This window comes from Eleginops maclovinus, chromosome 12, assembly GCF_036324505.1.
Source record: "Eleginops maclovinus isolate JMC-PN-2008 ecotype Puerto Natales chromosome 12, JC_Emac_rtc_rv5, whole genome shotgun sequence".
NCBI lineage: Eukaryota > Metazoa > Chordata > Actinopteri > Perciformes > Eleginopidae > Eleginops > Eleginops maclovinus.
In genome coordinates, this window is record NC_086360.1 from 5848326 (window position 1) to 5871195 (window position 22870).

A 22870-nucleotide genomic window follows, 5' to 3' on the forward strand; every position below is an offset into this window, starting at 1 on the left:
GAGTTGCTATCTGCACATTTCACCCAGGGATTAATAATTAATCTACAGTAGTTATCTTTCTTTTTTGGTTTTATAAGCTAGTAGGTTTGTTGGGATCTGTCAGTTTCATTTCTCCAACCCTTAATGGTTAAGAAACTTGAGGAATCCATGATTGTTTTGATTGCCGAAATTTCCAACTTTCAATCACAAGAATAATTTCAAACTCCGATACTATTTTAAAGATGTTTTTCTCAGATCCTTTGCATTTTTCCAAATTAGCAGCGCAGTTTACAGCAAAAAAAATCAACCTTTGACTTAAACGTCAAATAAAAAACAAATTGTCAATTGTTTTTGTTTTCCCAGTAAGGCAGGCTTTACGGCAGACATTTAACACATTGAAAATACGTTACATGTGCTACCAAAATCGTTGAAAGATTCTTGAGACTGATTTATTTACTGTATTTCTATTCTTTCAGGCTACGCTCACTTTGTCCGAGGTCGACAGTACTGGAAGTTTGATCCCGTTGGCATGAACTCTTTGGAGGGCTATCCCCGCTACATTGGCATGGACTTCTTCGGCTGTAGAAACATTTGAGCTATGGAGAACAAGAGCGATATTTATGACTATGAAGAGGAGTTCTTGAAGCAATGACGTTTGTGTGCTCATCCTACGGATTAAAGGATGGCAATATATCCGTTTATGCTTTCCTCCATTTATTACACCTTCTTCTCAGGAAAACCAAGTAATGTTTCCTCAGACTAAGCACCTCCTGTGCAGTTATACTCATATTTATTTTGCACATTTTCGTCACCATAATGTCTGGGCCCTGTATTAACAACGTGTGATGCTGCATCACTCTCACTTCCTGTCTTTGAGCCTGGAATGTTCGACTGATTGTGTTTTTTTGGAAACTGTAAAGGAAGTTTTCCATTACGTGTATTCTGTTGTGTTACTCCCATTAAGAAGAATCAATTGCAATTACAAAAAACAATGCAGAGAGAAAAAACTAAAAAAGTGCCAAAACACATGCAAATGAAGAAACCTGGTATTCACCAAATTAAAGAAACATGCGCAGCGTTCACTCAAATTTTGTACGAACAAAACGCAACACAAACAGGGACACTAAAAGGTGATGCACACAGCTGTGACCAGTGTGCTTGTTGACGTTCGAGGATTATAAAATTGTCCAACTGTCACTGGAAACGTACCTAAAAAGTACGTTTTATTGGCTTATTTTAAGAATGTGATCATATGATTCCTTCTGATATAATTGCAGATCTGCTGTAAGCTAGCTAGCTAACGTTGTTAACCTAGTCCTATTAAATACACTGACAGAACACTTGCGATTATGAAACGGTTTTATTATGCCAACAGTGACAATTTTATAATCCCCGAACATCAACAAGCGTTCCGGTCCCAGCTGTGTGCGTCACTTTTAAGTGTTCTGTTGTGTTTTGTGCTTCTTGCTGCCTTTTTTTATTTGAAGTGTTTCGTTATGCTGAGCTTTTAGTAAACTCTACACGCATTGTCAGGTTGGCCGAAGATGTTTCTTCATTTGCATGTGTTTGGACACATTTGTGTTTTTTTTATTTGCATCGTTTCTAAAACTGCTAATGGATTGTTTTGGGCCATTGTAGTGCATTTGCATGGGTCGCCCACCATATGGATGGACTGCCGATACTCAATTGTTTGAATTCTGACATCAAACTTGTAGCTGCAGAAGGAGGATTTGTACATTTTCTCAGCTGAGAGCATGTATTAATGCTGTGTCGCTTTACCCATTAATCATGATGTCGGTAAACAAGAGTTGGCTGATGCGATCACATGTGCAGTTGATTTTCCTGCCTTACTGAATCACACACACTGGTCATGAATCAGAACATAAAAACAAAATGCACAGTACTTTGAAGTCGGTCTATTATTATGCAGAGGTTTGGAAAAGCTGCATAAGGATTCTTTTGTGACACGGTCATAACTTTGAGCATGATGTACTTGTGTTTTTTTTTGCCCTATTGTGAGTCACTCCGGCAGCACACACTCTGTTTGGTGTCAACAAAATTCAAGTTTCCGTCCAAATTTTAACCGAATTTCCAGAAAACGTTCATAAAAAATGCCAGCTTTCATCCATTACTGATGTGCAAATATTAGAAGTGTGGTTGATAAAGATAAACAATTGCAGCAATACTTCCCAAAGCTATTACATCTTTGCAAACACTAAATAATAATGTGGAAAACTCAACAGAAATATGGAATTTATGTGGGTTTTTTACTGCTTCAGTGATAAGTAAGATATTTCAACTGGTATTTCCATTCAGGTTTTTCAATGCTCAAATTAAAAAGGCACATAACATGTGGACTAACTTGAGGCAAATATCTGCAGTGCTGACTTTTGATTGGAGGTTGATCTGAGGAGTTCAGATATCGCATTAGAGATTCATATTAAGAAACGAAAGGCAAAAAAAGGAGTGCAAAATCCCAACTCAATAATAAAGACCTTTATCTAGTTTATTCTAAACCTTATGTAGAAAGTATTGTATTGTTTTCTAATATTTGGCCAATTTTGATGCGTTTCTTGAACATTGTTACCTAATTTTTCTTCCCTGAAACTTTTACAATAATACAAAATGAAGACTTAAAGAAATGATGTATTTATATGAGGTAGAAAAATGTAATGACATCCCTTTATTTCATTTTTTGTTGTCCCTCTTCTAACATGATGATATTTTGTTGGTGAAAAAGCTCCAGTTCGCCATCTAGAGGGCAGATGTCAGATGTTTCCTCCTTTTGTGTCTCATGTTTCATGAAGTCAAAGCTTTTTTATGTATCAAAACACAGGGCTCAAATCAGGTTGGTCAGTGTGATGCATTCAGGGACACAAGCTGCTGCGTGGATAAGCGGTTTTCACCAAGAGACTTTTGCTATTTTTTGCTGAACCAAAAGGCAAATTAGGTGTTAAGTCACAAATGATTCAATCTCATTGGCAGTGTTGGAAAAGTAACATTCACTCAAGTATAACTTTGAGGAACTTGAGTATTTCCATATTTTACTACCTTACATGTGACATGTTCTGACCTCTGGGTGGATCATGTGACCCAGGTTGAGAACCGCTGAGTCATTGTTGCAGCGCTTGAGATGTGAAGGCTTAGTTCAGACTGTGTTGTTCCTCAGATGTTAGTTTTTCAGTGCAGGACGCTGACGAGTCATCATTCAGACTTTGTTATTTGTATTGTTTCTGCAACTCAAGGTTTAATCAGTGAAATAATATTTATACACAAACAACTAAACAAAAGTTTGTTGTACATACATGTGATTACTATTTTTTTTACTCATATGTAGCCCATACCTGGTGCATTGAAATGTATTATTGTTTGCTTTCTAATAAAACCATAACCTTTTTCCAAACGATGTGTATGGAGAGATTAAAGTGGATTTAATATTGTTTCAAAACTATTGCATACTTACATAGTGCATAGTCACATAGTGAATAAATATTTCATCAGAAATGATGTTATCTTTTTTACATGTTGTGCATAGTCAAATACGCTTCTATTTGTGTGGAATTAAACTCGTTGAAAGACATATAAGTACGGTATGCTTCCTGGCCAATGGAAATTTGATTAACATCAGTTTTATTTTTTTATTAAAAATCATCCCATTTATGTTGAACTTTTGGACTTAGAAATTAGCTGTATTTAAAACATTTTGCTACAAAACTAAAAACCTTTTTTTAATAAATAAAGGATCTTTAATCTAACACAATGATGTTTAGATTTTTAAAATAAAAGTTCACCAAATTTTTTGGGGGGAAATTATTTTAAATTAGAAATTTGTAAATGTATTCATAGTCACAAAATCAGTTGAATTATATCATTATTATTATTGTTATTATTATTAATATTATTATTATCATTATTATATTCATAATATAAATCATGTTTTCTTTTATTAATTATTTATCTTATTGTTATACAAGTATCAGTACTATGCAATTTCTTTAAAGTAGTTAGATTTGTTTTAATTCTTTTTTTTTTATACCAACACAAATGTAAATACAAAGTGCGTAAGGGTAATTGTTATTGTTATTATTTGAATTAGTCTGCTTTTTGTTGTGCAAGTATCATATTTAGACGTTTATTGATCAGGGACAAACGCATTAAACATTATTTCATATAAAATACAAAACAGATGTCATGCATAAAAGTTTCTAGCCGAAGCTAATTTGCAACCACTGTCCATAAGTTCTTATGTTATTATAGGTATGTAAAGTTTCTCTTAAAACATTTTTTTTTTCAAAGGTAAGGTAAATCAGACATCATTTAAATACTTTTTGAAAAGGGAGACTAAGAAATTATTGTTGAATAATAAATATGGAGGTATCACAAGACTGGGGTGAATCACAAAAAAAAAAAATCCTTATCTTTATATTTCTGCACCTGAATTCTGATGTATTTGCTTTAAAAGTGACCATAGCATGTCAAAAGAGTTATGTGGGGTGGATGGTGTTAATTGAAGGGTGAATCTGATTGGCCGGAGGCAGTGAGGGGGCGGGATCTGGGCTGTTGATTCAGTGAGTAGATGATGACTGACAGTGAGCAGCAGCAGCAGCGATGGCTCACAGCTTCACTCAGGAGTATTTTCAGATCCCCGTGGTGACACGAGCATACACCACCGCCTGCGTCCTCACCACTGCTGCTGTGGTAAGAAATCACGACAACAACAACAACAACAACAACAACAGCAACAACCACAGGTTAAACTCTGGCCACCAAACTTGGATCACTACTACTTAGCCTACTAAGTTTAGGTTCCTTTTTTAAAAAACGTTGTCAGCAAGCATATTCTGATTTTATCTAAGCTATATATTAATACATGTAACTGCTTTTTAATGTATTTCTTTAGTGCTGATTTTATTGCACTTATATTTGTTCAATTACATTCAAATGTAAAATGTTTGGCTACACATTGTCTGTGTGTATAGCACAGAAGGGGCTACGGCTGCATTTCATTGTGCATTCCTGCCATACATAACAACAATACAGCTGATCCTACAGTTTTGCATTGGATATAATATAGGTGTCAGTGGAAGTGTAAAGTAGTTCATGTGAAGGTAAATTACTGAGATGAAAGTGGTGAACACAGTAGATCTGTTTGTTAAAGTGGATTTCAAGTCATTTAATGTCATCTAATATCTGTTAATACACCAGCCTCCACCCGTGTCTGCCAACATGTGGAGTTAAAGTTCTCGCAAACGTTTAATATGATTATTTATTAAAATGTTTATATACTGCTTATTAATGCTAAATAGGGAGACTTAAAGATACTATTAAAAACACCCTATCTAAAACTACTAAGTGTGTTAACATCCACTATTTTATTAAGCATATTCAACGTATGTAACGCTGAAAATTTAAAAAAAATCTTCAAATACAGCTTCAAAGTTATCTTGTTTGGCTGGGTGGAAAAGATAGTTTATAAATGAAAACAAATGTGCAGAGTGCAATCGAATCAGATTTAGCGTTTAGTAACGTTCATTAAGCGTGGGCAAAATTCTACAATAAATCCTTTTTTAATAATCTTATCTTGTTGTGCGCTTTTCGTCTAATAATGGTTTTCTGACTAGACAAATAGCACCACCTACTGTTTATATCAAATAAACATCCTCTTATAACTGCATAACGTTAGTTGAAATAAACAAGCACACATTCAAATAAACTACTTCTGATTTTTCTAAAACTTTTGTTAAAATTTGGGCTACATGTGGATGTAGCTCTTAGATGTTCCATTCTGGGCTACTGTAGAAAACATGGTGGTGAAACATGGCACACTTCCTATGTACTAAGAATCACGTTTTTTTTTCTTGTTAGCTTAGCATGAGCCTTTCAAACCAAGCTAACAAAAACACTGCGGTTCTTAGTTTTAGGTGATCACATGCATACACACTTAAAAACATAGCAATGAATATTATATTCCGTCTCTGGTAATAAATCCCATCAATCCAACACAATGATGTGTTCCAGTGTTCACCTACAAACAGATCAATACCTATGAATGTCTTAATTCCCAATTTGATTTTTTTTTTTAGCAACTTGAGGTCATTACCCCCTTCCAGCTGTATTTTAACCCAGACCTCATAATCAGACGATACCAGGTAACATTTACTAATTTATTCAAAACATGGCCACATTGTATGTTTTAATAATGACAGTTGTTTTCTGCCTCAGATATGGCGCCTGATAACCAGCTTCCTCTTCTTTGGTTCTGTTGGATTCAGCTTCGTGTTCAACATCATCTTTCTGTATCTTTTATCACAGAATTGTTTTTCCAGTACCATAAAGTCTAACATTATGTTCATGCAGTGGAATCCTTAACAAAAGAAAGGTACCGATACTGTCGGATGCTGGAGGAAGGCTGTTTCCGGGGAAGGACGGCAGATTTTGTTTTCATGTTCCTGTTTGGAGGAACCGTGATGACTGTATCCTTCAGATGTTTAGCAAAAGAAATACGTTTTTACGTTCTACTGTAATAATGCTTAAACTCTCGCTGTCATTACATCCTTAAATGGGACGTACATCGGAAACCCACTTTTTCAGAGCTTGTACACATACATTTTGGATTTATGTTCAGAAAACATTGGATTCAATGAGGTTTGAAAAACTACACCATAACTTTCTAGCAAGCCAATCAGAATCAAATCAGATTTGGCTTTTTTTCTGGGTATTTCTTAAAGAGCAAGGCGCAGGAACCGTTTCAGACAGAGGTTGAAACCAGGAATGTTTAGACGGACTGTAGGAGAAAATAATTTGATTTTTGGACATTAAAGCACGTCAACGTGTTCTAGTAAAACACAAAATATTAAATAAATAAATAATTCCCTAAAGGGTCATCTCATAAATTAGACAAAAACACATTTTCTCACCAAGATTAGATAACATTTTTACCATAATGTTTTTTTAAAGTATCAGTGGAACTTAAGGACAGCCCGGCATTTATCAAGATATTTGGAAGGAAGAAAGAAAGATATATTAAAGATTAATACTTAACAATGCCATTTAAATATCAAATAACTAAGAAAAGTGTCACTTTTCCTTAGAATGTCCAACCAACGCTCCTAAAGAGAAACGAGAGACATTTGCAATGGAAAAATAAAAAACATAGAAGCTTTTACTTAAAAACGATCAAAATCCACCTGATAACAGCTATCCCAAGGGATGAAACTAAATTTAAAAATATTGATAATTAAAACCAAACAATCTTCAGTTAGATACAACTAGAGTTGACACATGAACCACGCTCTTTGTAGTTGACATTGCGTGAACGGATCCTTTAAGGCGTAACATGCTTATGTCTAGGTCGCTTCTGGCTAAAAGCATGTAAAGCCTGCTACTGTACAGCTCGTTCTTTTTGTGGATGCTCAGCAGATTTTAGCCAGAAAGTTGTTGTTCACATTCCAGGTTAATGATACTGTCCTGGGTCTGCTCACAGCAGACGTCCCCCTGGGCGGCTTTGAAACGGTCAATGTGGGGCTTTATGGGTTTCTCTGGAGCCGTGTGATGTTTAATGAACAGTTTTATAAGCAAGTCTAATTCCATTGTAATATCAGTGTGGAGTGTGTTATCAGGACAGTAACAAGCTTAGGCAGACTTTTATTGTGAAGGGTTTAGCATTCGTAAACAAAACGCTCTGACAAATTGGCCTCCTGGTATCAAAAAGTAGTAAATAATAATAAATAAATAAAAACTCTTTGTAAGGTTTTGAGAAACCAAACGATTATTATGAGAAGTAAAATATGTGACTTTTACTGTAAAATGTTGTTACAGTAGATGGATAGTTCTTAATTTTTGACTTACTATGTCATTACAGTCACTCATGAGCTTGATTTAAACATGATTTACCATTTTTGTTGTTATCAATGTTTACTTTTTAATTAGTTTTTCCCTTATTGTGGCAGAAATGGACTTCCATATACACGAGATACAGAGAGCAGTAACTTCTTTAAAGCAGCTTTCTTTCCAGCTGCTACTTTATTAGTTCTGGTTTGACTAAAACAAATTATTTCTGAAGGTTTTTTGATTAATGTCTGTTACGCTGAAACTTAAATCTACAATTAAACCAGGATGTGGGGTTTTTATCGTCCTAATGAAAATAAAACTGAGTGATGAGTTGTATTTAACCTGAGAACCCTCAGCTGTTCGGTCTGATCGCCAACGTCTTCTTCCTGGGCCAGGCCTTCATCATCATGCTGGTGTATGTGTGGAGTAGAAGACATCCGTTCGTACGCATGAACTTCTTCGGCCTCCTGAACTTCCAGGCGCCTTTCCTCCCTTGGGTGCTAATGGGATTTTCGCTGCTGCTCGGAAACTCCATTGTGGTGGACCTCCTAGGTATAAAAACATTTAAACAAATGCCAACATCTAAGGCAACCTCTAACTCCTAATAATCTGCTCAGATATTTGGCATATGTTTAGGATGGCTAAACATTCAACTTAAGACAATGTAAAGAAATCAAGAAACCTGCAACGTAAACAACTTATATAATCAAATAGCAGGGGTCTGAATTGCAATATTAGCCTCCTATCAGTTCAAAATGGATCCTATTTAAATATCATAAACTATACCATAAAAATATAAAAAGCTAGTGGGGTAAACTACAGAGCAATACTTGTGTTCAAAATATCCAATGAAAATAAAATATAATAATGTTTTAGTGAATCCTTCCTGACTTCCTGTGTGTTGCTCCAAACCCATTGGTTCCTACTGACTAAGTTTACAGTTAGAGATTTTAAAAGGCTCATTAATTAACTAATACAGCTGGTTATTGTAGTTTTTATTTAATTAACAGGATTGTTTAGCGAATTTCCCGGGGACTACTTTCAGTGTCAGATCCACGTGTTGGTCTAGTGAAATAAAAACTACAGAGCGTGTGTTTACCTCTCTCTTTCCTCAGGTATCAGTGTGGGTCACATGTACTACTTCCTGGAAGACGTTTTTCCAAACCAGCTGGGAGGACGGAGACTGCTGATGACGCCAGAGCTTCTGTAAGTCCAAGATTTTATTTTCTAAACTTTAAAGAGCACATATTATGCTAATTTACAGGTTTCATATTTGTATTTTGTGTCTCCACTGGGACGTTTCCATGCTCTAATGTTCAAAAAGCTCTTTATTTTTCTCATACTGCCTGTGCTGCAGCACCTCTTTTACCCTCTGTCTGAAACCAGAGCCCAGTCTGCTCTGATTGGTTGGCTGGCTGGCTCTGTTGTGATTGGTCAACCACTTAGAGATGTCCCGCCTCTTAACCTATAACGAACAATGTGTTGGCGCGCTAGCCAGTAAAGCGAGATTGTTCCATAGGGATGTCACTATGTTACAGAAGTAAACAAATGAGTCCAATGGAGGTGTTTCGGGCAGGGGGGACGGACTTTAGGATTTGAGGCTTTGCAGACCATTAACATGCGCAAAAAACCCATGTAACAGGAAAGGGAAAACGCCAAAAGGCTCAATAGGGCTGCTATAAGTCGTTTGGAAAGAGATCCCTTGCAGAAAATGTTAACCCTAATACGGCCCCAGATAGATATTAATACAAAGTAAATTAGGTATTTTCTATCGTATACAAGTAATGCAAAAAGATATATGTTTTGTCAACATCATGAGACCCCCTTTTCTCCTCACAGGCGGGCCATGTTTGATCAGCCGGAAGACCCAGACTACCGTCTGCTCCATGAAGAACAGCAGGATGGAGATCTGATGCAGGACGAGGAGCCGCAAGACTAACAATACAAGTCCCCAAAAGTCTGGATAAATCTGAAGACACAGGAAGACAGTTACAAGATGTGGATCTGTGGAGCCCTGACTCGTTGCAGAATGCAGTAAAGACATTTGAAAATTGATCTGCACATCAGCATCATGAATATTCACCATATTTTTACTACGGAGAGTCTATTTGCCCTATACAGAAGTGTCTTTCGGACAAAACATAATTGAATCATGGGTAGAAAGAAGACGTACAAAGTAACTGTTTTTGTGGGGGAGCAACTTAAAAGAGATTACTCTAGAGTACATTTGACCACGATTCAGCAGAGCAATGTTTTTACGAGTAGGTCCCCGTTTTGTTTGTATCGCTCACAAGCACGGGGCGACATGAAAGGCAGGGAAGAGAAATACCAAAAGCAAATCAACACTGCAGGATTTAAAGGAAGAGGAAGAAAAGTGAGACTTCGAAGGTACACACAATATCGGTAAAGACAATATTCTTTTCTGTTCCACAAAACGCAACAGGGCACCTTAAGGTCGATTTACAATAACATTTTTGTATTTAGCCTTCTATGGGATCTCTGGGTCTTTATCGGGGGGCAATCAAATGAATGTCCGGAAGTTTTATACGAGGATTAATGTAACCTCTTTCTGAGGTCAATAAGATGCGTGGGCTTAATTAAAAGCTTGTTATTGGACAAGATTTTTCCCCAAATGAGCAGTTTAAGGTCAGGAATTTACACACATGCTTGATTTGAATTTTTAACAAAACCCCAAACCTAGCAACGAGACAGTGAGTGATTGACGTGATCTCTCTCTACAAAGCTATTCACTTGGACTTTATCAGCGTAAACAAATATCCTAAGAAAGCATACTCCAACTGTGTCAAAGAAGTTTAAACAGTTCCCTCCCTGCTGTTGTCACACAGAACTGCCGACCTCCTGAAACCCAATCAGCCCCGTCTGCACACTCTGCACTTTCACCCGCTGCCTTTTGTGGGTCAAACACTGGGGAACAAAATGGAAATTGCTTAGCGCAACAACAAGCAAACAAGTCTCTGTGGGAGCGTCGGACAACCACACATACTTCAATCCCAGTCATAACACGGCACTGTGGAACATTTTAGTCAAGAAAAGGTTTCTGTTTGCAGGGATTCAAAATAAAGCTTCAGCAAGAACATTTATAGGAAAGATCATTATGGTATTGATAATACAATGTGGGGGAGTTGACACGCACTTAACTGTTAATTAACATTTGAATTTATTTGAAAAAAAAAAAAATCTAAAACAAAGAATTTAAGATTTTGTCTAATTGTAATTTTGCTGACCAGTATTGCAGTTGAAACTGAATTTGTTCTAGAAATTAAACTACAGCCTTTCATTTGAGACTTACATTAAACAAAACAAAAAATTACAAACTTGTTTAACATGGTAACCTGGGGGGAGGGAACTTTGGGATTTTAGCCTTTGTGGACCATTTACATGCACAAAAACCTAAACAACAATCTACAGGAAAGAGGAAAAAACCTTTTTCACTGATGCACAACACAACAAGGCTCTTTCACTTTTTTTATTTTGTAAGAATTATTAAAATGTACAAAAAGACAACAAATACAACATAACAATATATTATCTGAGACTGGCTGTGTGGGTTTTTTTCTCCCTCTGGTCAGGTAAAGAGAGTCAGTGGTCAAAGTGAGAGAGCAGCCTCTCCACACCGGGGGTCTGAAGGGAAACACGATGGGGTTTTTCTACCGGGGGCTTTGCCCAAAAAGAAAAAAGTAATGACATTAATATTAAAAATAAAAAATGAAAATGTGGACGTCTGACTGAGAATCCGGTGGTGCAGAAAACACATCCAGCGCGTGAGGGAGGGGCGTCTCTGCTGCTGATGTTTGTACCGTGACAGCACCATACCTCAATGAAGACGAGCACTGCTCCTGCAGGGGGGGGGGGCTGTTGCTGCCGCCCTACCACGCAGGTGCCGTGTTTGCCAACCGCCTCATTCGCCTGCGGAGAGAAGGGAACGGTGTCAGCAACAGCAACCGCAGACTATTCCAAAACTAGCGCTCCAAATACTATTGGTTTGAACTGACATAATCAATGTTATTTTATCATTTCATCTATTTAATGGGTCTTATGGTTGAATGCTGAAAGGTAACATCTTCCAAGCAGAGTGGTGCAGGAATGAGTCCTAAAACGTGGAAAATAGTTAGCATTTTAGAAATGACGGTTCACTGTATCAAAGTACTTTGGTTCTGTTTTTGGTTAGATTCCCGAAATAGTATGAGCTAATAAGATTTTCACGTTGACAAATAATATGTCAATAATAAATGTCTGAAGCTTTTACATGTCTTAAAAATGGCGGTGGCTAACAAGTGGCTATATGAGACGACTAAACTTCGTCATGCTGAACATTAGCCGCCTTTAGCTTAGTGGTGGTGAAGTTGTGCAGCCGTGACGTAGTTTGTTTAAAGCGTTACCTTATTACTCCTGCCAATTGCATTTACACTGAACTATTATCAAAGTAGTGTTTATGTGCGAGATTAAATGTTTAAGGATCATAAACGTGTGTTTGCAACATCTGTATTCTGAAATATACCAAAAAAACAATTGGTTATAGGGCCACCACAAATGTACACTATCTATTTCCAAAGAATCAATGAATTGCTGAGCCTTTAAAACGCCAGGAAATTGTAAAAAATCATCTTCAAAAAAGAGGGTGGACCATCAACTTTGAGAAATGTAATAATTAATCAATTATCCAAAATCGACATCTGATCTACTGTTCATCAAGTTACTAAATCGATGCCGCTTTAAGCACTATTCAGTTTACAACAAATGTTTGACATTTCAGCTCTGACAAATGACTTAAACGATTGATCATTTATCAAGATGATCATGTTCATCATTTCTGATGATGAACTAATCAAATCATTTATTATTAACTACCAAGTTAGGACTCAACTATGTCATTTGGCTACATCAGTAGAATAGTGAATTTAGCTGCAATGTTAAGACAATTAATGGGTCATTCAATTCCTCCATGCATCCTTGATAGATCAGTTTGGTTGAGTGATTGATTTTTCCTTAAAGAAAGAAGCCACTAATATGTAAACCTTTAATTTCCCTATTGTACTGTTTTGTTGTCCGTTGGTTTCGCAAAACAAGAACATTGATAATTGTGTTTTTATTAGAAAGTGATTTTTTTTTTTTATCAAATCTAACAACAAATATTTGTGTACCTTAGACTCATTCATCACCTGAGCAAAATCCTGTATCAAAGCCAATTATTTATTTCCTTACTCTTTTTTCAATAGTTGACTTCTTACCAAATAAAAAAAAGAGGTTAAAAAAGCTTATTTTGAATGTAGATCTGCACAGGAAGGAAGTAAGAAACCATACAGCAGGCTGCTCCCTCATGAATGTGCATGAAAGTCTTGGCGCTCACCTGGTGTTTCTGTCCTGGTCTCTGATCTTCTTCTCCATCTCTGCGTCTGTCAGCGTCTCCAGCAGGGGGCACCACTGGTCGGCATCACCTGTGTTTCTGATGGCTATCTCCACTGTGGGGAGGGGGTTCTCACTGCAAAACACCCACCAAAAACATTCAGTCACTATGGATTTACTTAACTGTGGACTGAGTGGATGTTTTCGCTGTGCTGCAGCTGGAGCTTCAGATGTGGTTTTATTTTATGACTCAGATAGGATGTTTTCTAATCCATCCCTAGCGTGGAGTCACTTCTCCCATAGACGCAAATCTTAGAGCATGCAAGTTCCATGCAACGGTAAAAATATTGAATATTATGACATGTTACTAAAACATTGATCATAGTTCTGATGGCTGGGATAAGCAGCGCGAGGACAGATGGGAAAAACACATCCTGTTTTGAAGGAAAACAAGATATTTTAAGAAACAGCTCAACTGGACAAAAACGTTAAAAACAAGCAGGAGAAGCGAAAAAAAATAACGGATCTAACTTTATGCATGCTGATAAACATATGAAAATGTTTACACCGCCCTGAACAGCTCTGTCCAACTGATCGCATTACCAATCATTAATCACTTTCATGAAAGAAACAGAAAATGAAATATTTCTTCCACTCCGGATCTCCAACTGTTACGGAGATCAGTCTGTGTTTAGAAATGTCTTATTACTTCACATCCCGGGGAGGTGAAGAACTAGCACACAGACTGTCGGCTACATTTCACCCAGAGAATAACCATGAGAAAAGTAAATAGCAGCCATGGCAACGACATACACAACAACAGAGATGTCACCAGGCCAGACTTTTCCAAAGAGCTTGTTTCTGCAACTTTTCAAAATGAGAAAATATAAAATGTATCAATCATCGATCAACGTGTGATAAAAGTGCCCCTTCAAAAACATTAAAATACAGTATGACAACAACATGGTCTGTTGTTAAATGATGTTAACATCCATTTATCGGTAATGTTAGAATATGTAATTCTTCAAGTTTCTTATGATCAGCATTTCAGCTATACTCAAGATCTCAATAAGCTCACAAGGAGATGAACCTAATGATGGAAATTAAACATGTTGTGCGCTTTAAAAATTAAGTACAAAGTAGTAAGTATATTTCCGTTTCGTATTTGCCTTGTTTCTTGAGGGTAAACCCTGCGCATGTGTTGCCGAGTTGGTGAAGATGTTTCTTTTACACATTTGCATGTGTTGTGGCTCATTTGTGTTTTTATTACTGCTGGGCAACGATTCCAATGTTTAATCGCTATCTATCCCATGATTTTCTGTAATTAATGGCATTGAAATGTGCAATATGCAATAATGAAAGTAGTGTAATGCACACTTTTACTGCTATATGAACAAAAGTGCAATAACATTTGGTTTGCAAACACGTTAAATAAGGAGCTTTTTAACAGCAGTATTCCCTTTACACTGTAGCAGTTAAAATACTAAATCTCAACTTAAACATTAATTAATGAAATTAAATAAATAAACAAAGCTTTTTGTCACTGCCACGGCTTTAACGTTTTATCTATAGAAAAACAAGTTCCACTCAGAGTCCAGTCATAAGAAAATTAAACTTTGCACTAGTTACAAATAACTCTGCTTCTATCAGCTCCGCCGTCTGGAAGAGATTTCAAATGTCAGAGTTCGGCACTTTCTCCGTGTTTCTGTTCTTTTCTGTTTCGGTTCATGTGAGCGCTGCAGCAGTCTTAGGCCCGCCCAGAATGCTCTCATTGGTTGAGATGCGTGATTCAAGGTTTCAAGGTTTCAAGGTTTCAAGGTTTTATTTGTCATATGCACAGCAGATACAGCGTATATGTTGGCAATGAAAATCTTATGTCGCGTGCTCCTCCAACAACTCAACATGCATGGTGCAAAAGATAAATAAAGTAGTGCAAAAAGAGAGAAGAATATTTACAATAACAACAATACAGATTTGAGGATGTGAAATATATACATATGTGGAATACATTGAAAGTATTTAAATACTTTACACTGTTGAATGAGGAGGTATGGACAGATGCATATATTATGTATAGCAGATGTATATGGCAGATATGTACAATATATAGATATGTGTACTATAAACAGATATGTATGGCAGATGTGTATAATATATATGTATGTGTGTACTATAAACAGATGTGAGTAGACATTCACACAGCTCAGGAGTTCAGTAGTCTTATAGCCTGTGGTATAAAACTGTCTCTGAGTCTGGTGGTCTTGGTCCGGATGCTGCGGTACCGTCTGCCAGACGGCAGCAGACAGAACAGATTGTTGCTGGGGTGATGGGGGTCCTTTAATATCCTACCGGCCTTCTTCCTACACCGCTGGGTGTAGAGGTCCTCCATGGATGGCAGCTCCGTCCTGGTGATGTGCTGAGCAGTTTTCACCACCCTCTGTAGAGTCTTACGGTTGAGGGCGGTGCAACTGCCATACCAGGCGGTGATGCAGCCAGTCAGGATACTCTCGATGGTGCACCTGTAGAAGTTGCAGAGTATCCTGGAGTCCATGTTGAACTTCCGCAGCCTGCGGAGGAAGAAGAGCCGCTGTCGAGCCGTCTTGGATATGACCCTGGTGTGATGTGTCCATGTCAGGTCCTCACTGATGTTTACCCCGAGGAACCTGAAGCTGCTGACTCTCTCCACAGGAGTCCCGTCGATGGTGATGGGTGTGTGTGCCTCTCTCTGCCTCTTCCTGTAGTCCACAATCAGCTCCTTTGTTTTGCTGACGTTGAGATGGAGGTTGTTGTCCTGGCACCAAGATATCAGGGCTCTGACCTCCTCTCTGTACGCCGTCTCGTCGCCGTCTGTGATCAGGCCGATGACGGTCGTGTCGTCAGCAAACTTGATGATGGTGTTGGAGCTGTGTGTGGCCACGCAGTCGTGCGTGAACAGGGAGTAGAGGAGAGGGCTGAGCACACAACCCTGAGGGGCTCCGGTGTTGAGGGTCAAGGTGGAGGATGTGATGTTCCCCATCCGCACTGCCTGGGATCTGCCCGTCAGGAAGCTCATGATCCAGTCACAGATGGCGCTGTTGAGCCCAAGGTCCCTGAGCTTAATGATGAGCTTGGAGGGCACAATGGTGTTGAATGCTGAACTGTAGTCAATGAACAGCATTCTCACATAAGTGTTCCTCTGGTCCAGGTGGGAGAGGGCAGTGTGGAGGGTGAGGGAGATGGCATCATCCGTGGACCTGTTTGCTCTGTAGGCAAACTGCAGGGGGTCCAGTGAGTCAGGGAGGGAGGAGGTGATAAAAGTTTTGACTAACCGCTCAAAGCACTTCATGATGATGGAGGTGAGTGCAACTGGGCGGTAGTCATTGAGGCAGATGGGTTTTGTCTTTTTGGGGACAGGGACAATGATGGACTCTTTAAAACATGTGGGGACTACAGACTGGAGCAGTGACCTATTGAAAATGTCTGTGAACACATCTGCCAGCTGAACTGCACACACCTTGAGAGCACGGCCAGGGATGCCATCAGGTCCTGGAGCCCTGTGTGCGTTGATCCTTTTCAGAGATCTACACACATCTGCACTGGTTAAAACCAGTGAGCAGGGATCCTGGGCCTTTTGTGCCTCCACAGCCGGGGGCTTCTCAAAGCGTGCATAAAATGTGTTCAGTTCATCTGGGAGAGATGCAGACACTTCCTCAGCACCACTCGTTGTCCTTTTGTAGTCTTGATGTTGGCGTGATGATGCCCATCCTAAGCCAATACTGATCAATATCCCACCCCTCCTGGGACCCATGGTTTGTCTGTCTGTCTATTCAGAGCCAGTGCGCAGACAGACTTTCAGAATAATAATATTAAAAATAAGAAAAATAATAAATGCGAAATAAAATAATTGCCGGCGTTAATACAATAATAACGCATTGACTTTCCCAGCGCGATAGTTTTCATATACTTGCATCGATTTTGGAACTGCAGCCATTTCCCGTAATGGAAGTGTTTTAAGCCGTTTTAGCACGTTTACCCTCGTCGGCCACCGTGGAAAAGCATGTGTCAAATCTGAGAGACTACTCTTTTACCAGTTGAAGTCAAAAATGTTCTCATGATGTTTGGGAAGTAGGACACTGACCTCACATATTGTCAATCACACCTCACACTCTGTATTTGAGGGACAGTACCTGAAGGCGTACGTCCTCTGGTGCCAGCTCAGCTGACCGCGGATGCTGTATGCGATGGTGGTGACAAACTCTCCGCCCAGGCCAAGCTCGGAGCAGAGCTTCAGGGCAAATTTCTCCGGAGAGTTCTCCCTCTCCGACATGTCCCACTCAAACTGGTCCACCAGGGAGATGTTCCCCACATGGATGTTCAACTGGAAACCAAAAAACATTTATTAAAATAAGCTTCAAGTATTGTGTGCTATGAAAACATTTGAAAGATTCTTCAGGAGCTACAGGCAGAGTAGAGCGTCACCTTGATGATCACCCTCTGGTCCGTCTGTTCCTCCAGGATGCTGTCTGTGGGATAAGACTCGATCTGCTGTCGGATGGCGGAGGCGATGGCGGGGACGAAAGCGAGTGGGTTGAGGTCCAGGTCGTCGCAGAGGATCTCAGCGAACATCTCGGGTGTCATCAGCTTTTCTGGGGATTTCACAAAGGCGGAGAAATGTGTAAAAAAACGATATTGGCTCCAATATTGTTTTGCTATGATATACTTTTTTGCTGAGATGAGAGAAAACGCGATGTTGGGACGCTACCGTTCATGTTCCAGGTGAAAGCGTCTCTGAGTTTCTGTCCCTCGATCTCCATGTCCAGACGGATGGGAACCAGGACTTCAGACTGAGTGGCGTTCTCGTGGATCACTGCTGGATCGTGGTCGTCAAAGCTGGGCAAGAAGAAAAAAATCTAAATATTAGAAACTGCATTCCTGAACACTTGCTTTGTAATATCTGTCAAACAGGAGGTTAGTCTGCATAAAAGGTAACCAATCAGTGTTGAGTCATTTTGATACAAGTCCTATCTATTAGTATATACATTTATTTCAATATATTTAAACCATATGGTGCAAGTTTTTCCGTCACAGAGCTCTACACAACCTCGTACGTGTAGAAACCTGACAAACATCCATATTTATGTGTGTACGAACCAGTCTGTCTATAGCATTACAAAGATGCTATTTATATCCCATGACGTTACTTTGAATGTGGATGGAGCAGCTACAATGTTAGCTTAGCCTAGCCCTGATTGATCTGATTTTTCTGTGGTTTGTGGTTAGCATGAACACTTTATTCATAAGTTATTTTTGTATTTAAATTTGATTTTCTGGTCTTGAAAAGAAGGAATTAGTGGTTGATAACCAGAGTCTGTTTGGACAGATTATTTCTTCTAACCCACATTATAAAATAAACATTGCATCCTGGTGCAGTCCATATAGACTTCTTCTTGCACTATTTTTATTTTATTTGTATTTACTTGCACATTTTGCAACATTCTCTTGCACTTTTTTATTGGTTTTATATCCTACATATATATATATATATATATATATTCATGTTGCATTGTTAGAGGAGCCTGGGGTTTAAGTGTTTCATTGCCATAACTACACTGTAGCTACTGTGCAAATGATAATAGCCTTTGAATCTAGTGGCAGCAAAGCAGTAATGCATGGCAGGCAGTGAGTGGGGCAGGTTGCTCACCACAGGGGGAAGGTCCTCTTCTTGTCGCGGCCCAGTCGGCTGCGGTTGATGGTGGTGGAGCAGGGCACTGCGTCCAGGTGGTGAGAGCTGTTGGGCAGCGTGGGGACCCACTGACTGTTCCTCTTGGCCTTCTGCTCCCTGGTGACAGAACCAAACACATGTGGGAGTCAGACAAAATCTTTTTAATTTCTAATTACCTCAATGAAGACAGGCAGCACAGTTATAATCTCACCAACTCTGATGAAACAGTTTAAGAGGGGTAATGTATTTAACCTTTAAATTCGGAGTGTAACTCATACCATTATTGTTATTTTTGATTCATACTATTACTACATGTTTATTCTTATTTCAACTTGTTTTTAGTTATTCTTATTATCTGTACTATCTGTGTCTGTCTAATTCTGTTGCTGCTATGAATTTCTCTACAGGGATCAATAAAGGTCAATCTTATCTTATCGTATAATAAATAATTACACAACCACTTGTTAAACCCACTTACTATTTATCATTTAGACGTATTACTGATGGCCATGTTTTAAAAGCATGCTTTTTATTTCTATTAACACAGCCAATATGTTCTTCCAAACCACCACGAGGATTATTATGCAGACTGCAACCTCCTTAATTATTAGGCAGCTTTTATTAATGCCGCTTTAATCAGGGCGTTTCCATTCATTCAAAAAGTCTTGTCTAAAAGACATTCGATGTAATGTTCTTATCTCTAATTTCCAAATAGGTCAGATCAAAAATTAGCAGACTAACCTCTCAATTCAAGCTACCAGTTAAAGTTTTCTTCCGTTATCAATTTAAGATTTTAGGCTTTGAGTAATAATTGTGACATCGTGTTGAACAAAGATGCTTTTAGGTTTATTTTCCTGTTTTTTACTTTCTGCAGCAGCCATTGCTACTACTCTTAAGCCCCTTGGCCCCCAGATACCTGTCTCCAAAAACAACAAGCTCCCTACTTGTAGTCAGTGTAGCACTTTACCACTAGTAGAGGTTACTACCCCTCTCTTTAATCAGTTGTGTGCCTTCATATGCCTTTTATATCACATTTATGATTGTTGGTTCATGCCATATTTGCTGTATTTGTCAGATTTCTCCCGATCATCATTATCATCATTTTTTCTTTCAAACAACCAGTTAATGCATTGATTCAGCTGTACTCATTCATACTGTAGGTTCATTTAATTTATAACAAAACATTTGATTTTAAAAACGCTGTGCAATATTCTAACCTGTTAAGTAAACTAACTAAAGGATTCAAATACATGTAATGGAGCAAAAAGCACAATATTTTCTGCGGAAATTCTGGTGAAGTATTGAAACTTAAAGATACGGACGAGTACCTTAGATGTGTAATTAAATACAGCACTTTAGTAAATGTACTTGTCAAACTGTCAATTGACGAATTAATCAATAATCCTTCATTTATAAAAAGGAATAAAAGATACTCTAGTATTCATATATCCCTGCTGATATGTACATATTTTCTTTCATATTTAGTTTGTTTATTTTGAACTGTATACATATAATGTATTTGCTATTATAGTTCATGTAGTTTTTTTATTTCATTTTAAATTAATGTGCAATGCTTGCCTTCATGCTGCTGTGACAAAATAATTTCCAAACTGGGATCAATAAAGGTTTATCTTATCTCAATACTAGAAGAAGTAATAATATCACAGTGTATTCCTGCTTTGGCACCAAAAACATACATAAAGTACCAAAAGTAAAAGGTAATAATAAGTCAGTTTCCAGTCCTATTTGTCCACTGCACAGATGAAGTTCCTTAAGAAAAATGTTAAGTTATTTGAACTTAAAGCCTGCAACTTTGGATCAATTTCTGAAGCCAGTGTTCACCTTTTGATTGTGAGGCAAACATGTAAAGAGAGAGACATTCCCATATCTGTAATTTAGAGTAATTATTGAAATATATGTCCTATTCAGATTTTCCATCAACATCACACACTCTGCAGAGGGTTTTCAGATGATGGTGGTACCTGAGGTAGGCGGGGGGCTCAGTGCTGATGGAGACGGCTTTGTACTTCTCATCGTTTCCTTCCAGGATCTCCTCGACTTCCGAAGCCTTTAGCAGGGTCACACTGGTGGCCAGCTGAGTGTAGCCGTGATCTGAAGGAAAAAAAACGGATCAAATCAACAACAGTAACAACAGCAGCTGAACCTGTTACTGTTGAACTTATCACGGAGTCCAATTCCTTTAAAACTAATCATTTAATGAGGCGATGTGCAACTCAAAAGTTAAATAAATGCGTAATAAACATGTGTGGGATAAGTACTTTTTCACATGCTATCTTCTTATCATTTCAAATAGAAATGACTAAGTATGTGTATTGAGAAAGAGATGAACATAAACACATTCAAACATGTGAAATGTTTTGTTTTGCTCTTAATTTAAGATGTTTTTAGTTTTTAATTTCTATTTGTCGAAATACAGTTCTAATTTTTGTATACTTTTTTTTATTGCTGAATTCATTTACAGGGTTGCTCAGATTACAAACTCATGTTTTTACATAAAGTTTACAACAAAAAAGCAAAATCAATCAAATCCTTTCATTTTCTCAAGATTAATAAAATATATATATATATATATATATATATATAAAACAGTTATTGTCAATATTAGTTTAAAAACATTATTAAAGCCATTGACATTTAAAGAATTAACCTTGGACTAAGAAACTGGGATGGACATTTCCCTATTTTCTGAACTTTTAAAAAGACAAAACTAATTTACTAATTTATTGTATATAATAAAAGTTACCAAAATAGTCTGTAGTACAACATCTCTCAGTAGAATAGGTTTTAATTTGGATGAAACACAAAATATTGGGAGAATATGTTGTAAGAAATGTCTCAGGACTGCACTCTACTGACCGTGTGATGACTCCACTATCTTCTTCCTTTCTTCTACTGATGCCAGTTTTCTCCATAATGACGGGTATCTTTTATACAGGGAACCTCTGAACATACGGAGGTAGTTTCCCACCTGAACACACAGAAAAAAAACAGAATCAAGAAGGCAGACCAACGACCAAATCATTTTGAAGATTATTGCAACTCTTTTTTGGGCTGGTTGCACTTCGTATGTGTTTTCCTCTTTGTATGACACATTTCTGAGTTTAGCTATACAAGTCAGATTTTAGTACTTTCTTATATTTCATAGTAAAAACAAATAGTTAATTATTCAGTTGGCAACGTGATAATGATAATCATGAGTTTCTCAGGAATACAGCCATGTTTCAAGGTTGTTTTTTTTAAACTCTCAAAACCTTCAATAACTATCAATCTGTAGTGGCATTAAGATCACTGTTGACGTCCGAGAACTGATGTTACAGCTAACATGTACACTGTGAAAGGAGCTATAGTCCCACAACAAACAATCATATAGTAATGATAATAAATACATTATCAAATGAATAAAGAATGAGTCCAACACTCCTAATGTGGAGTTCATTAGGCAATCCTATACAAGCTTTTGTTGGAAAACACCTTTAGCTATCTAGCATAGCAGCTTAGCATTATTGTATAACGTTGGAGAGCTCAGCCAGAGAAACCAGTGAGAACCTCTGGAGAAGGACGAAAGTCTTCGGACCGTTAGAACATAATCTTAATTATTGTATTTTATCTTCATGTCTTTTGTCAGCTCAATTAACACAAATCCGAAATAAATAAATGAGTGTTGGTGCACCGTCCTCCAGTGTTAGCTGCTACGTAGCTGCTAGCGGACCAACTGTCAGGTTAAACGACACTTTTTTGACAAATAAGTGAATAATTAAGATTATTGTTGAATAAACAAGTAAAATTCTAACCTCCGATCCGATCATATAAAAGTCTCCATCTTCCTCGAGCTGAAATTTAACCGGTTTTTGTCCAAACGTTTTGCTAAGCGCCATAGTGAAATGAAATAACAAAGCTCAATGCTACTGCGCATGTGCGAGAACAGTCTGTCGCTGAGAAGTGACGTTGCGCTACTTTATAAACAGTCAACAGTGA

At 37.9% G+C, this 22870-nt stretch overlaps 2 protein-coding genes across 2 annotated transcripts in view; one reads left to right on the top strand and one right to left on the bottom strand.

The window, feature by feature from the left end:
- The window catches only part of mmp11a (matrix metallopeptidase 11a), a 35275-nt gene extending 25411 nt beyond the window's left edge, over positions 1-9864 (top strand). Inside the window, 8 exon segments of the mRNA XM_063897447.1 lie at positions 456-727; positions 4570-4677; positions 6063-6128; positions 6202-6275; positions 6359-6452; positions 8166-8361; positions 8925-9015; positions 9649-9864. Coding sequence (XP_063753517.1) covers positions 456-727; positions 4570-4677; positions 6063-6128; positions 6202-6275; positions 6359-6452; positions 8166-8361; positions 8925-9015; positions 9649-9748 — 1001 coding nt within the window. The 3' untranslated portion in view covers positions 9749-9864.
- Positions 9865-11282: 1418 nt separating this feature from the next.
- On the bottom strand, positions 11283-22822 carry smarcb1a (SWI/SNF related, matrix associated, actin dependent regulator of chromatin, subfamily b, member 1a). Its single transcript, XM_063897446.1, has 9 exons — positions 22687-22822; positions 21752-21863; positions 20857-20986; positions 18854-18991; positions 17915-18042; positions 17632-17798; positions 17340-17530; positions 13178-13309; positions 11283-11736 (listed from the first exon to the last, which is right to left on the bottom strand). Exons 1-9 carry the CDS (start codon positions 22768-22770, stop codon positions 11697-11699), a joined length of 1122 nt encoding a protein of 373 aa, XP_063753516.1. The 5' UTR covers positions 22771-22822; the 3' UTR covers positions 11283-11696.
- Between the last annotated feature and the right edge of the window lie 48 nt (positions 22823-22870).